General features: G+C 44.8%; 1 protein-coding gene across 1 annotated transcript in view; it reads right to left on the bottom strand.

The window, feature by feature from the left end:
- The window catches only part of LOC143284555 (UDP-N-acetylglucosamine transporter-like), an 18657-nt gene extending 3365 nt beyond the window's left edge, over positions 1-15292 (bottom strand). Inside the window, exons 1-7 of the mRNA XM_076591332.1 lie at positions 14778-15292; positions 8270-8498; positions 6218-6552; positions 5695-5817; positions 3940-4182; positions 2104-2277; positions 1-1432 (exon numbers count right to left, since the gene is read on the bottom strand). The exon at positions 1-1432 is cut by the window's left edge and continues 3365 nt beyond it. Coding sequence (XP_076447447.1) covers positions 1295-1432; positions 2104-2277; positions 3940-4182; positions 5695-5817; positions 6218-6552; positions 8270-8363 — 1107 coding nt within the window. The 5' untranslated portion in view covers positions 8364-8498; positions 14778-15292 and the 3' untranslated portion in view covers positions 1-1294. The remainder of the gene's footprint in view (positions 1433-2103; positions 2278-3939; positions 4183-5694; positions 5818-6217; positions 6553-8269; positions 8499-14777) is intronic.
- Positions 15293-15857: the final 565 nt, after the last annotated feature.

Here is a 15857-nt window from a genome sequence, read left to right as displayed (position 1 = left end):
AGGCAGAATCACACAGACGGAGGTAGGTAAGAGAGACAGACAGACAGACAGAGACAGACAAGGAGGGAGACAGACAGACAGACAGACATAGAGAGACAGAGAGAGAGACAGGCGTACAGACAAACTGACAGACAGATTAAAGGATTCATGACACTAAATCTAGGCGCAAATATCCCTCTGTGGAGTTAAAGCGGAATGAACACGTTCAATCGTACAAGTGAATCAAAATAAACTCTGCAGCTGTAACCACAGCCGTGTGTCAAGCTGACAAATCCCCCGTCACAGAAACTACCCCCCCATTTTCAAGTGATAATCTCAGGTTTCGATCATACTACTACTACTACTACTACTACAACTTCTAACAATGATGATAGTAATAATAATATAATGATAATAATAATAATAATGATATAACAATAATGATAGCCATGGTTGTATTAGTAGTAGTATCAGTAATGGTAGTAGTTGGAGTTGTAGTAGTAATAGTAGTAGGAACAAAAATAACAACACAGATAAATCTCACAGATAAATAAATAAGTATGCAAACAAATAAACAATGAATTTTAGTTATAGATAAATATGCAAACGAATAAGCAATGAATTAATATAATCATAAATGCATGCCTTATTCTACTTCTCCTCCTTCACCGTCTTCTTCTTCAACTTCATGTTTTCTGTCTTTTCTATTTCCAGACACTTTCTCTTTCTTTCGCTTTTTTCTATGAGTTTTAGATTAAGTAAACAACATAGGGTTCCTAATCCATGTCCAACGCTTTGCTTGGTATCAAAGTCATGATATATCATGTTGATATATATATTACATATACAGCATATAAATGTTACATGTTTGTCTGAGTGTGTATGTGTGCGTGCTAGAAATCTGATTGAATGACACAGGAAACGAATGATGAGCGCACAGTGGCAGCCGTCAGTCGGCTCTTACCAACGTAGGCAGCCTGTTGTGCATATGACCCCGTGTTTGTAAAACGCTTAGAGCTTGGTCTCTGACCGAGGATAGGCGCTATATAAGTATCCATATCAATCAAGCAATCAATCAATATATCTATGGCTGAGGCTTAGCTCCTGTCGTGATACAAACGTCAACAGCCGACAAATAAACTAACAAAATCAACAAACAACCGTAAGTGATCTGGGTCGATGCGTGGTTAGCGCTTTTTCCAGAGCCGTGTTTAGCTCATGTTATGACACAAACAACAACAACATTCAAATAAACGAACAAAAAAACAACAACAACAAACAACCGTAAGTGATGAGCAGATCGTTGTGTTGGTTGTTATTGCTTCTCTTCTTTCGGCTTTTTCACGGGGGCCTCAATGTCCATCTCTATGGTGGGCGGGGCAGGTGGAAAGGAACTGTACAGGTAGACTGCCAGAATCACCAGCGTCGTCCCCGCCACAAACTCCTTCGTCACCTGGTTAGGAATGGATAGACATATCAGTGCAGAGCTGCCAGAGGCACCAAGCTGTATACTGGTTCCGAGCTGTGGTGGCTGAATGAATGGGAAAGTTAGCAGAAGGGTAGGTACGCTCTTTTTTGTAGGGATCTGCTTGCTTGCTTTCGTGTGTGTGTGTGTGTGTGTGTGTGTGTGTGTGTGTGTGTGTGTGTGTGTGTGTGTGTGTGTGTGTGTGTGTGTGTGTGTGATTCATATACGTGCACTGCATTTACCTCCTCTGCTGTTCTGGTAGTCATAGTCGAACTCCGCTGACTATCATATAATTATATATATACTTACCAAGTGCACGGGCATACACGCAAATGCACAGACTGAAAAAGAGTGACAGACATACAGGTACACAAAAATGAGCGCGCGCTCGCACACACACACACGCACACACACACACACACACACACACACACACACACACACACACATTCATAGATATATATAGATATACACGCACACACATACGTACACGAAGGGAAGATAGAGAGCCAGATAAACAGATAAACTGAGAGACTTACAGACACATATGCACAAACACACACCAACATACAGAAACAGGCAGACAGACAAACACGCAGACGGAAAACACACACACACACACACACACACACACACACACACACACAGTGTCCACCGACCTGGAAGTCAAAGATGTAGACGGAGGCCAGACATGAGAGCAGGATGGAGCCAGCCGTGGAGAATCCCTTCAGAATGTTGTCGGCGTACTTGATGACCGCCGCCACCAGCAGACCGCCCACTGACTGCATGCACACCACGCCCCACACCAAGCTGTCGTAGCCGTAGAAAAACCCCTGGAAGACAGAAAAGGAATGAATGAAGGAATGAAGGAAGGAAGGAAGGAAGGAAGGAATGAATGAAGGAAGGAATGAATGAAGGAATGAATGAAGGGAGGAAGGAAGGAAGGAAGGAAGGGATCCATGCACACCATGCCCCACACCAAGCTGTCGTAGCCATAGAAAAACCCCTTGAAGACAGGAAAGGAATGAATGAAGGAAGGAAGGAAGGAAGAAATGAAGGAAGGAAGATAAGAAGGAAGGGTTCCATGCACACCAAGCTGTCGTAGCCATAGAAAAAACCCTGGAAGACAGGAAAGGAATGAATGAATGAAGGAAGGAAGGAAGGAAGGAAGATAAGAAGGAAGGGTTCTATGCACACCACGCCCCACACCAATCTGTCGTAGCCATGGAAAAAAACCCTTGAAGACAGAAAAGGAATGAATGAAGGAAGGAAGGAAGGAAGAAATGAAGGAAGGAAGGAAAGAAGATAAGAAGGAAGGGTTCCATGCACACCAAGTTGTCGTAGCCGTAGAAAAACCCCTGAAAGACAGGAAAGGAATGAATGAAGGAAAGGAAGGAAGGAAGGAAGGAAGGGAGATAAGAAGGAAAGATTCTATGTACATCACGCCCCACACCAATCTGTCGTAGCCATAGAAAAAAACCCTTGAAGACAGAAAAGGAATGAATGAAGGAATGAATGAATGAAGGAAGGAAGGAAGGAAAGAAGATAAGAAGGAAGGGTTCCATGCACACCAAGCTGTCGTAGCCATAGAAAAACCCTTGAAGACAGGAAAGGAATGAATGAAGGAAGGAAGGAAGGAAGATGAGAAGGAAGGAAGGAAGGAAGGAAGGAAGGAAGATAAGAAGGAAGGATTCTATGCACATCACGCCCCACACCAATCTGTCGTAGCCATAGAAAAAACCCTGGAAGACAGGAAAGGAATGAAGGAAGGAAGGAAGGAAGGAAGGGAGATAAGAAGGAAGGATTCAATGCACATCACGCCCCACACCAATCTGTCGTAGCCATAGAAAAACCCCTGGAAGACAGGAAAGGAATGAATGAATGAATGAATGAATGAATGAATGAAGGAAGGAAGGAAGGAAGATAAGAAGGAAGAGTTCCATGCACACCACGCCCCAAACCAATCTGTCGTAGCCGTAGAAAAACCCTTGAAGACAGGAAAGGAATGAAGGAATGACGGAATGAATGAATGAATGAAGGAAGGAAGGAAGGGTTCCATGCACACCATGCCCGACACAAAGCTGTCGTAGCCGTAGAAAAACCCATGGAAGACAGGAAAGGAATGAAGGAAGGAATGAAGGAAGGAAGAAACGAAGAAGGAAGCAAAGGAAGGAAGGAAGGAAGCAAAGGAAGAAAAGAAGGAAGGAAGGAAGATAAGAAGGAAGGGTTCCATGCACATCACCCCCCACACCAATCTGTCGTAGCCATAGAAAAAACCCTGGAAGACAGAAAAGGAATGAAGGAAGGAAGGAAGGAAGGAAGATAAGAAGGAAGGATTCAATGCACATCGCGCCCCACACTAATCTGTCGTAGCCACAGAAAAAACCCTTGAAGACAGGAAAGGAATGAAGGAAGGAAGGAAGGAAGGAAGGAACGAAGGAAGCGAGGAAGGAAGGAAGGAAAAATGTGGATATTGTCGAACTACCCAGACCCACCTGGTCGCGTATCTTGCCCCCATCATGCACCCAGACGGCCAGTGCTCCCAGGATGGTTCCAGACGAGCCCAGCTGGATGTTCCTGACCCACACGCTCTGCTTGCCTCCCTTCAGCAGCATCTCGAAGAACACGTTGGCGAATCCGGACAGGCAGCAGCAGGCGATGACCGCCGCCAGTCCCAGCACGGGACTCTGGGCCGTGGGGCTACTGCTGGCCTGGGTCTGACTGCTCGTGGATTGGACCTGGGGGGAGGTTGAAATGAATTGGTGGGGGAGGTGTGAGTTGCTGGGTGGGTGAATGGTGGAGTGGACTTTAGAGGAGGCTGAAAGGGTGGGTAGGTGTGATTTGGTGGGTGGGTAATGGTGGATTGGACATGGAGGAGGTTGAAAGGGTGGGTAGATGTGATCTGGTGGGTATAAATGGTGGATTGTACATGGAGGAGGCTGAAAGGGTGGGTAGGTGTGATTTGGTGGGTATAAATGGTTGATTGTACATGGCGGAGGTTGAAAAGGTGGGTAGGTGTGATCTGGTGGGTGGGTGAATGGTGGATTGGACATGGAGGAGGTTGAAAGGGTGGGTAGATGTGATCTGGTGGGTATAAATGGTGGATTGTACATGGAGGAGGCTGAAAAGGTGGGTAGGTGTGATCTGGTGGGTGGGTAAAAGGTAGATTGTACCTGGAGGAGGTTGAAATGGGTGGGGTAGGTTTGAGTTTGTGGGTGGGTATATGGTGGATTAAGCCCCTGGAAGAGGTTGAAAGACTGGGGGAGGTGTGAGCAGCTGGGTGGGTAAATGGAGGATTGTACCTGGAGGAGGTTGAACGGGGTGGGGAAGGTTTGAGTTGGTGGGTGGGTAAAATGGAAGGTTGCACCTGGTCGTTTTTTGTTTTTTTTAATGGTTGGAGAGATGTGAATTGGTGGGTGGGTGGATGAGTGGGTGGATTATACCTTGAGATGAATGAATGGTCGGATGATTATTTTGGTGGATTGTTGGGTGGATAAGAGGGTGGATTGTACCTGGTTAAATTTGGTTGAACAGGATGGATGAAATGGATGCTTGGATGGACGGACTGGTTGGTGGGTGGGTCAGTGGGTGGTTCGTACCTGGTGGAGTTTGGACAGTGAACTGGATGGATGAGTTTGGTTGAATAGGATGGATGGTAAGTCGGAGTGTGCGTGGATTTTGAAACTCTGGTAGTGTTTAAAAGGTCGGATTGGTGAGAACTGGTGGGTGACCGAGTGGGTGAAACTGTTTCTTCTGGAGTTTGAACAGTTCGTTAGTGGGTGGGTAAGTGTTTGGATGGTCCGTGATTGAGTTTTTTTTGTGCTGTTGAAAGGTTGGAGAGATCTGGTTTGGTGGGTGGGTAGGAGGTGGATTGTAAATGCAATTGTGTGGGACAGGAGGTGTGTGTGTGTGTGTGTGTGTGTGTGTGTGTGTGTGTGTGTGTGTGTGTGTGTGTGTGTGTGTGTCTCCGCATGTAGCGACACAGGCTAGAATATCGGATGTCAATGTGTTTTATGTAAAATGTGTACAATTTTGTCTTTACTTTTATGTGCTTCCTCTTACCTCACCCCCACCACCTATTCCCCGCCCCCACCCCCACCCTCACATTCCCACCTCCTTTTCCTTCTCTTTTTTCTTTCTTTCTTTCCCCCTTTTTGCATGCTGCTGTCTTCGTGTTGGCATCACAAGTAAAGAAATAAATAAGTAAAAAAAAAATATATATATATATATTTTTTTTTTAAGTCAGAAACCTGAATGATGGAAACGCCAGTGAAAAGCAGGACCAGAGCAACCCACTGCAGACGGCTGAGGCGTTTCCCCAGCAGAACCACCGAGAACACTGCTGTCGTCAGAATCTTCAGCTGATACGTCACCTGAAACGAGGGTTGGGGGGGGGGGGATTTACGTCACAGTGGGAGTCATGACGTCACCGTGCGTGCATGGTGAATGAACGACTGCGTCCGGTGTCTCTATGTCACATGTGCACGCACACACACACACACACACACACACCCGCGCGCTCGCTCACACGCACACACACGCTAACACATACATACACACACACACGCACACACACACACACACACACACACACACACACACACACACACACACAACCGGAAAAAGAAAAACAACAACAACAACAAAACAACTCTCAACCTCATCCCTGCAAAATCAAAACCACACCAAAGCCAACCAAAACAAAAACAGTTCCGACCCTCATCCCTCAAAGCACACACACACACACACACACACACACACACACACTCCAACCTGAAACGTGGCAGCCTCCAAGTTAGACACGGCCACGAAGATGAGGTTGTTTTGGATGACGAACATGAGCGAGGGCAGCGAGACCTTGAGGAAGTCCCAGGGGCGGCACAGCAGCTCCTTGTAGAGGTGCCTGGCCCACAGCACGGGGCTCCGCTCCTGGCCCAGGATGATGAGCAGGCAGGCCAGGGTCTTGATGACCTCGGCCAGCAGCACGGCCGTGGACGACACGAACAGGGGCCCGGGGCGGGTGCGGGCCCAGCGCATGGACAGGATCAGGAGGGCGTACTGCGGGGTCAGCAGGAGGAGGCTCAGCGCCTTCATCACCCGCGGGGAGGCTGCAAGGTCAAGGTCAAGTCAGGTCAGGTCACATTTATTCATCACCCGCGGGGAGGCTGCAAGGTCAAAGTTCAAGGTCAAGTCCAAGTCAGGTCACAATTTATTATTCATCACCCGTGGGGAGGCTTTAAGGTCAAGGTCAAGTCAGGTCAGGTCACAATTATTCATCACCCATAGGGAGGTTTTAAGGTCAAGGTCAAGGTCAACTCCAAGTCAGGTCAGCTCACAATTATTCATCACCCATGGGGAGTCTGAAACACCAAATCTAAGTCAGGTTAGGTTTACAATTGATTTTTTTTAAATCTTAAGTCGTGATGCATCAAAAAGTCACAATTCAATTCAATTCGATTCTATTATCAAACTCAAAAGCTAAACCCAAGTTAAGCCAAGCCGAGTCTAGTCAAGTCAAATCTCTGTCGAGTCAAGTTTATTCAAGTCCAGACGAATCAAGAACATGCAAGTCAAATCTAGCCTCGTTACGTCAACCCAAGTCGTAAAGTATAGAAAATGCGATTCAAGTCATATCAAGTCAAGTCAAATCAAGCCAAGTCGAGCCAAATTAAAAGTAAATTCATCTCAAGTCAAGTCAACTCACGTCATGTCAAATCAGTTCAACTCAAGGCAAACTAAGTAAACTCAAGTCAAGTAAAAATCAAACTAAGCCGAGTCAGTTCAAGACACGCCAAGTCACGCCAAGTCAGAAGAAACCAAGCTAATGCAAGCAATACAAGTCTTATGCAACTACCTACCTACTTACCTTCCTACCTAACTACCTAACTAACCAGCTAACCAGCTAAATGACTCACTAACAAACAAAAAAGCCAAGCGAAGTCAGATGAAGCCAAGTCAATACAAGCAATACAAGCCTTATACAACTACCTACCTACCTACCTAACTAGCCAACCAGCTCGCCATCTAAATGACTGTCTCACTAACAAACAAAAAAGCCGAGCGAAGTCAGATGAAGCCAAGTCAATACAAGCAATACAAGCTTTATACAACTACCTTCCTACCTACCTACCTACCTACCTACCTTACTAACTAACTAACCAACCAGCTAACCAGATAACCAAGTGACTGTCTCACTCACGAACAAACATACCAACTAAATAACCAGCTAACTAACTGACCAATCAGCTAACTAAATGACTGTCTCACTAACAAACAAAAAGTCAAGCGAAGTCAGATGAAGCCAAGTGAATACAAGCAAGACAAGCCCTATACACCTACCTGCCTACCTACCTACCTTCCTACCTACCTAAGTAACCAACCAACTAACCAGCTAAATGACTGTCTCTCTAACAAACAAAAAGCCAAGCGGTCAGTTGAAGCCAAGTCAAAACAAGCAATAAAAGCTTTGTGCAACTACCTACCTACCTAACTTACTAACTAACCAACCAACCAGCTAACCAGCTAAATGACTGTCTCACTAACAAACAAAAAAAGCCAAGCGAAGTCAGATGAAGCCAAGTCAATACAAGCAATACAAGTCTTATGCAACTACCTATCTCCCTACCTACCTCCCTTCCTATCTTACTAACTAAATAACAACCAGCTAAGTGACTGTCTCACTAACGAACAAAAATGCCAACTAAACAACCAACCAACTAACTAACTACCTAACTGACGAACCAGCTAACGAAGTGACTGTCTCACTAACAAACAAAATAGCCAACTAAATAACCAACTGACTAACCAACCAACCAACCAACCCACCTCCCCCACCAGTGGCGGCCCGACGAGCACGTATCTCTGCCGCCCTGCCAGCCTCCAGTTTGCCCAGGTCCGCGTCATCACCTCGTCCCGTCATGACTATGACGTCACTGCCTACGATGACGCGATCTTCTCACTTCCTTTTCCTCTGATGACGTCCGACGGACAGGGAACTCACTCTCCACAATGTATACTGACGTAGTGTTGCCGTTCTGTTCTTCTTTGTATCGTCCTGAAATGAAATGATAGCACACAAGAGAAGGATTACAGCGATTGTGGGGTGGAAAGAAAACCCAACCATAATTATCGAAGCTCTCTCTCTCTCTCTCTCTCTCTCTCTCTCTCTCTCTCTCTCTCTCTCTCTCTCTCTCTCACACACACACACACACACACACACACACACACACACACACACACATACACAGAATTTCAGGCAAGAACAATATATAAAGCAGAAAAACCATACACAGACCTGACTTGCTCATCTAAATATAGAAGAAGGAAAATTGAGAGTGTTCTTAAGGAAATATTTAGGGACAGTGCTGGAGACTATGACAACATTAGCTTTACCCTTTCAATTGGCAATCATTTTTCACTGTCAGTAAAATTACGCATAGCAGGAGCCAACAAATGACTTTTGTTTATATGTTTATTTCAGATTCAAAGTGGAGATGGCTGCTGTCGAACTCTGTCAGACCTGATAGAGACAGTGATGGATCTGCCAGAGAACAGATCCATGCTGGAGACAGCAGCCGACACTGTGAATCTCACATTTCGACTGATTTGCATGCGACGGTGCAAAAATCACCAGACATAAGAATTCCGTCAGAGGGGTGATAAAACTCATCCCAGACGACCTATCAGAGCGTCTGAGGAGAGTGTACTCCTCTGACGATGAGCACACTCTGTTCTTGTACCTGGGTAAGTAAGCATGCCCAACAATTCACTTGTGTAGGTGACTGTTTGTTTTCTGATACTTATGTTCCCAACCTCCATACTGTTCACACTTGGACTTTTTGCCAACAATTCTGTTCTGTACAGGCTGTCTGGAACACTGGCCTCAGTAAGTTATATCTTCAACTTCTGCCACTGCTTTAAAAACTCTCACAACTGTAGTCAGCTCTTTAAGCTGGCTTTTTGAATTTTGTCTCATCTGTGTGATTTAGGGTGAGTGTGGTGGGGATGTGAATATGTGATGGGATGATCTGAGAGAACAGAGCATGTGACGAATCAGGCTCTGGAAAAAATGATATTTCAAGCCGTATAGACATGGAACAGACTCTTGACAACCTCCAACACGTACTGTCTCACCATATTTAAATCTCTTCTCTCAGCAACAGGTACAGATGTGGCTAATTGATCCAAACAATATATTATGCTCCTGTATATGTGTGGTATTCTGGAATGTCTGTGCACAAGTGTGCATGCTTGTGTGAAAAAAGTGGGTGGTTGTGTGTTCCTTACTATCTGTGTACATTTATAGTTTGTGGCATGTTTTTTGTGAAGCAGCTAGAGCAGTTTTTTTTTGTTTTTTTGTTTTGAAAGAGTGCCATAATAGAATGCATTATTATTGTAATGGACCATTTGCTCTAGTAAGAAATGGCATATAACACTTTTTTCTCCTGTTTTCGAGTTTTTTGTTGCTTTTTTATCTTCGTAAATTTCAAGGAATCAACTTGTCAATGGGGATTTCTGATTTTTAACCATATTTGAAATGTGACCTCAGGTAATGAGGACAGACCATCCCTCATCCCAGGTTCAAGAATAACTAGACAACAGATGGCAGAGGCTGCAAACAGAGGACTGGTCATCAAGCATGTGAAAATAAACTGGTAACACACACAGTAACACACACACCCACACACACAAATCAGTTGGCCATGGATTTCATTCGCAAATTTATTACCATTATGCAAGTACTACGTATGTGCAGTACTTTGAAAGCACAGGTCTCTGACAAAATATTTCTTTTCACTAACATCAGCACTCAAATACAATCTCCTTCATTATCAATATGATTATTTTTAAACATATATCAACATGGCAATATCAGCAGGTGTCTTGCTGTATCTGGTTTAAAAGGCAACACACTGTATACACGGCACTTCCATTCAGAATGTGTATTGTGTATCAATATGACCAGATCTTACAAGAGTTCTGTTATTGTTTCCCTGTTCATATGATAAGACACTTTGTTCCAAGCACATCCATTCTGAATGTTGAAGTGAATCAGCCAGGTAACATACATAAACGTATATAAACGTAACTACTGTATATTTATGTATACTATACTCATGTGTGTTTTTTTAAGGTTACATTAAGTTGAGTGGCTTGAGGGTTTAAATCAGCAACATATATCAGTATGTTTAAGGGGCCATACAGACTAGGATTACATAATGCTATGTTTAGCACTTTTATTAAAAAATAATTAACATTATACTACTGTTATTGTAACTAAATTCATCATTTGTTTTTACCAGGGTACTTTCAAGTGACTGGAAGGCAATGGCCCTCATGAAGGGCATTATTGGGCCCAGTGCTTTCCACTTCTGTTTGTGGTGCCTCTGTACAAAAGATGAAAATGGTTTCGAAAGTAAGTTGAAAACACCAGTTAACATATTCACATACTGATTCTTCATATAAGATGTCGTAGAAAGTTGTACTTAAGCTTGGTCTGACTCGTTATTTGAGAAAAAGTAAGTGACAGCTGCAGACTATGGATAAATAGAGTTAAGGCCGTCCTTGACACGGCTCCGGCAGAGGCCGGCGGGATTTACAAATCCGAGACAGACAGGCAGACGACACAGTGCGATAGACAGACATACAGACAGACAGCAGCGACAGACCGACAGATATACAGACAGACAGAAAGACTGACAACAGACAGCAGACAGACCAAGGGGAGGACGAAAGGTATGAGGACAATTATATATATATAATACCTATTGTGTTTGACTATTTGTATATGTACTTGTATTTCTTTTTATCACAACAGATTTCTCTGTGTGAAATTCGGGCTTCTCTCCCCAGGGAGAGCGCGTCACTACACTACAGCGCCACCCTTTTTTCTTTTTTTTGTATTTTTTCATGCGTGCAGTTTTATTTGTTTTTCTTATCGAAGTGGACTTTTCTCCAGAATTTTGCCAGGAACAACCCTTTTGTTGCCGTGGTTTCTATTACGTGCGCTAAGTGCATGCTGCACACGGGACCTCAGTTTATCGTCTCATCCGAATGACTAGCGTCCAGACCACCACTCAAGGTCTAGTGGAGGGGGAGAAAATATCGGCAGCTGAGCCGTGATTCGAACAAGCGCGCTCAGATTCTCTCGCTTCCTAGGCGGACGTGTTACCTCTAGGCCATCACTCCACTATTCCCTTCAGCCCAGGAGGGGAAACCAGCAGGAGATCATGGATGTGATCCACGCACAGCGTGCACGGAAGGAGCGTTGTGAGCATGTCCACACTGACCAGTCACGTGGAAACCAAAGCCATCAGACACTCGCCACTGTTATCTCTGTGTGTGTGTGTGTGTGTGTGTGTGTGTGTGTGTGTGTGTGTGTGTGTATTTGGTTGTTTGTGTGTGTGTGTGTGTGTGTGTGTGTGTGTGTGTGTGTGTGTGTATTTGGTTGTTTGTTTGTGTGTGTGTGTGTGTGTGTGTGTGTGTGTGTGTGTGTGTGTGTGTGTGTGTGTATTTGGTTGTTTGTTTGTGTGTGTGTGTGTGTGTGTGTGTGTGTGTGTGTGTGTGTGTGTGTGTGTGTTCAATTTCATTTAATGTCTATCCACATTAAGTGATATTAGACTTAATACCTTGTTCCATCTCGGTGTGACTGAAAGTTTGAGGAGAATATTCGAACCTCTTTGCTGTTGCTTGCAATGTTAGTGATGAAATTCTTCTCGTCTCACTCTGTCTCTGGACTTGTCTTGGTGCTCTGTGTCGTACTCGTCAATGAATTTATCACGGGACCTACCATGCAGAAGTTAATGGAAGAACAAAGCTTCCTTCTTTGGAACAACCAAACTCTCACACTGTTATAGGGATAAATCCACGACTTCCTGTCCCGTGATAGTCATAGGGTATAATCCGCGAAACCATTTCGTGTGATAGAAATACACGCGAACTTTCCTTTCGTGTGACAGTCAGATAGAGATAATCCGCGAATATCCTTTCGTGTGATAGTTGGTGGAGATGCAGTCCGGCTTTCCCCTAACCTGCTTTCACAGCCAAGTGAGTGTCTTACTGCTCTAGGTGCCACTGTGCTTTCTATAATTTATTCTTTTTGTCCTGTTGTTCAATTTCCATGGTTTTGATGTTTATACACGGCCTGCCCGTTGTGTACTAAGAGCCCTATTTCATGTCCCGTCCTTCGGCCTGTTCCACAGCACAGCACGCCTCCCGACCCGTCACCCGTTGGTTTGCTAAACAGCTAGCCATAAACAGCCCCGCTCCCCCGTCTCTCTCCTCAGTTCCCACGTCACGGCAGGCGTCCACCACTGATAATTTGCCCGACAGGGATGTAAGTTCAGAAACGCCCTTTGCCACAACTGTCACATCATAGGACACATCGCTCCTGTGTGCTCCCGCCGCAGCTATCCCCAATAGCGGTTTTCCCTCATTTCTTCTAAGGGCAGGACAGGTAGAAATGAGGAAGACAGCAAACAAGACACTGCGTCTGTTCCCCATGTGAGATCTTTTTCAAACTATAGCAAGATCAGACTATACATCAAGAATAACCCCTACATTAGTCTGGTAGATACCGGCGCTGTTTGTTGCATCAGCAGTCAGCTGGCCACTGTCTTAGCTAAAGATAAGCTTATCTCAGTTCAGTCCTGCCCTCTTGCTTTGATAAAAGGTGTTGGTGGTCAGCCCGTTAGAGTCGTAGGAAAAGTTGATGTTCCCCTCAAACACCGGGCCTCCAAATCTCCCAGTCCTTCATTGTTTTGGATCAGCTCACCTGCCCCTTGATTTTTGGCATTGATTTCCTCACCACTCGCCAAAGCCTCTCTGAATTTTGCCAGCCACCATGTTCAACTTTACAATGGGCTAACAACAGTCCCCTTTGTGACAGATCAGTCTGATAGTCTGCCAGTTCATGTTCTGCACACTACGTGCATCCCTCCTTACTCAGAGGTGTTACTTCCAGTGCAGGTAAAGTCCAGCTGTCCACACACCTCAGGTATCATTGAACCTTTGCAGGCACTGTTGGTCAATACAAAAGTGCTCGCTGCCAGGACACTTGTCACCCTACAGGGAAATCAGACCATGTGTGTAGTTCGGAACAACTTTGCTGCCCCGGTCAAATTGAAACCCCATGGCGTTCTTGGTCACTTTCAGGCAATTTCTGAAGAGTTTGGAGAAATTTCGGAAACCTCTACCCAGGTCAGGTCAGCCAACATTACTAATGATACAAGCGGACTTTCAAAAGTCAAAGCTCTCATCTCTGATATAGGCATAGGTCTGTCCAATTCTGATCTATCACCTGACCAGAAAGACTCACTGACACTTTTTCTGGTCCAGAACAGGGATATTTTCGCTGCAGCTATGCCTGAGTTAGGAGAAACTCACCTTGTGTCCCATACCATAGATACTGGTGATGCAGCCCCTATAAAACAAAGACCCTATCGTACAGCCCCTGCCCTGAATGCTGAAATAGAGAAACAGGTCAGTGAGATGTGTCAGCATGGTGTGAGCAGACCCTCCACATCCCCCTGGTCATCCCCTGTGGTTCTGGTGAAAAAGAAAGACGGCACGGATCGCTTTGCAGTAGACTATCGCAAGCTGAATAAAGTTACCAAACCCGTCCATTTCCCACTCCCCAGACTAGAGGATGCCTTAGACATCATGGGCAAATCAACCGTATTTTCCACCCTTGACTTGTTTTCCGGCTTTTGGCAAATCCCGCTTGATGCGCAGTCCCAAGAAAAGTCTACCTGCACCACCCATTTTGGGTCGTTTGCATGGACGAGAATGTCATTCGGATGACAAGGAGCCCCTGGCTTATTTCAGTCCCTGATGAACCGAGTCCGTGAATCCGCGAATATCCTTTCGTGTGATACCAGGGTAAAAGTGACACATTTTGCTTTCTGCTATCGTGTGTGTGTGTGTGTGTTTGGGGGGGGGGGGGGGGGCAGGGGGGGGGAGGGGGGTATGAGTGTGGGTATGAGTGAGTGTGTGTGTGTGTGTGTGTGTGTGTGTGTGTGAGTGTGGGTATGAGTATGGGTGTGTGTGGGGTGGGGGTGAACGTTTCTATGTGAGGGTGTGCGTGCGTGTGCGTGTGGGGCGGGGATGTGGGGTGTTTGAAAGAGAGACAGCAAAAGAGAGACTGAGAGAGACAGAGACACGCAGACACATAGAATATGTCCAGGACGAGCAATAAATTACCAGTTTTTTTTCCCCCCGAAACATCAAAAACAAACTAAAACCACACACAAAAAGTATTTTTATGTATGCGAGCGTGGTATACAGAACTGAGACAGGAAATAATGTAGAAAGAAAACAACAGCACTATACTCACCTCACTCTTGATCTTCTGAATCACCTTGCCACACCATTGTGATCACACAACCTTTGGACTCAAAACCACAGCCTCAGAAAAAAAAAGAGCACACAACATTCACACTCAAGTTTGTCAACACACAGGCGTTCCAGGATCATACACTGCGCATTCTCACCATGGCGTGATGTTCAAATAAATAAATTAATAGATATGTACAAGGACACGACACAAATGAGCGATATCCTCAGTGAACAGATTCGACCGGCATGTGTGGAGGGATTATGATGATTGGCTCATATTTAGCTGAATCGTCTGATTGGTGGAGAGACAAAGAGACAAGTTAAAGGGACGTTAGCCGAATATGCCCAGTTGACAACTGGCGTGATCAATATCACGGCGTGTTGATTCATGATGTTGAAGTTTTGCTTTTAGTGTATGGCTGTGTCTTTTCACTGATGTTGTGTATTTTCGTGATTGTTCGCAGTTGAAAGAAAAGACTATTGACTGGTATGAAGTCATAAAGTTTGTCAGTGTTATTTCTTTTTTTCTTTTTCCAGTTAACTCCAACTCAACTGGTCAAACTCCATTTAAACTCAGCGGCAGCAACAGCAGCTGCCGATGGATGTATATTACAATAAAGCATTGATCACAACAGCTTACCAGGCCGCCTTGTCTGTTGCCTGATCCATATAAGTTATTGCATTATTTGTATCTGGCGCACCGCCTGGGGAGCCATCTGCACTTTTTTCTTTTTTTTATTATTTTTTTTTTTAGCGTGGACAGTTGGTTGATTAATGACAGTAAATATGTGTTGTGATCGGATATACTAGTTCTTTTTGTGGCAGTGTGCACAAACTGCTATCCTTCCACGCTGATACACTGAGTGTGTACCTTCCTTTTAGTCATGAATTGTTTAAGTGAACACCCATCTCAAAATTAATATGGATAGGACAGACGGACTGACGACTGAATAGATGGGTGTGCGTTTAGCTGATGGATGAAGAGAATGGATACTTGTTTCACTGATGGATTAATTGAAATGCTGGATGAGAACAGACAGAGTGAAACAGTGATTGCCGTGAGATTGATTGATTGATT

The sequence above is a fragment of the Babylonia areolata genome, chromosome 8 (genome assembly GCF_041734735.1).
Source record: "Babylonia areolata isolate BAREFJ2019XMU chromosome 8, ASM4173473v1, whole genome shotgun sequence".
In the NCBI taxonomy this organism is placed as follows: Eukaryota; Metazoa; Mollusca; class Gastropoda; order Neogastropoda; family Buccinidae; genus Babylonia; species Babylonia areolata.
Note: the sequence above shows the minus strand (reverse complement) of the source record. Positions and strands in the feature narration are given on the sequence as shown.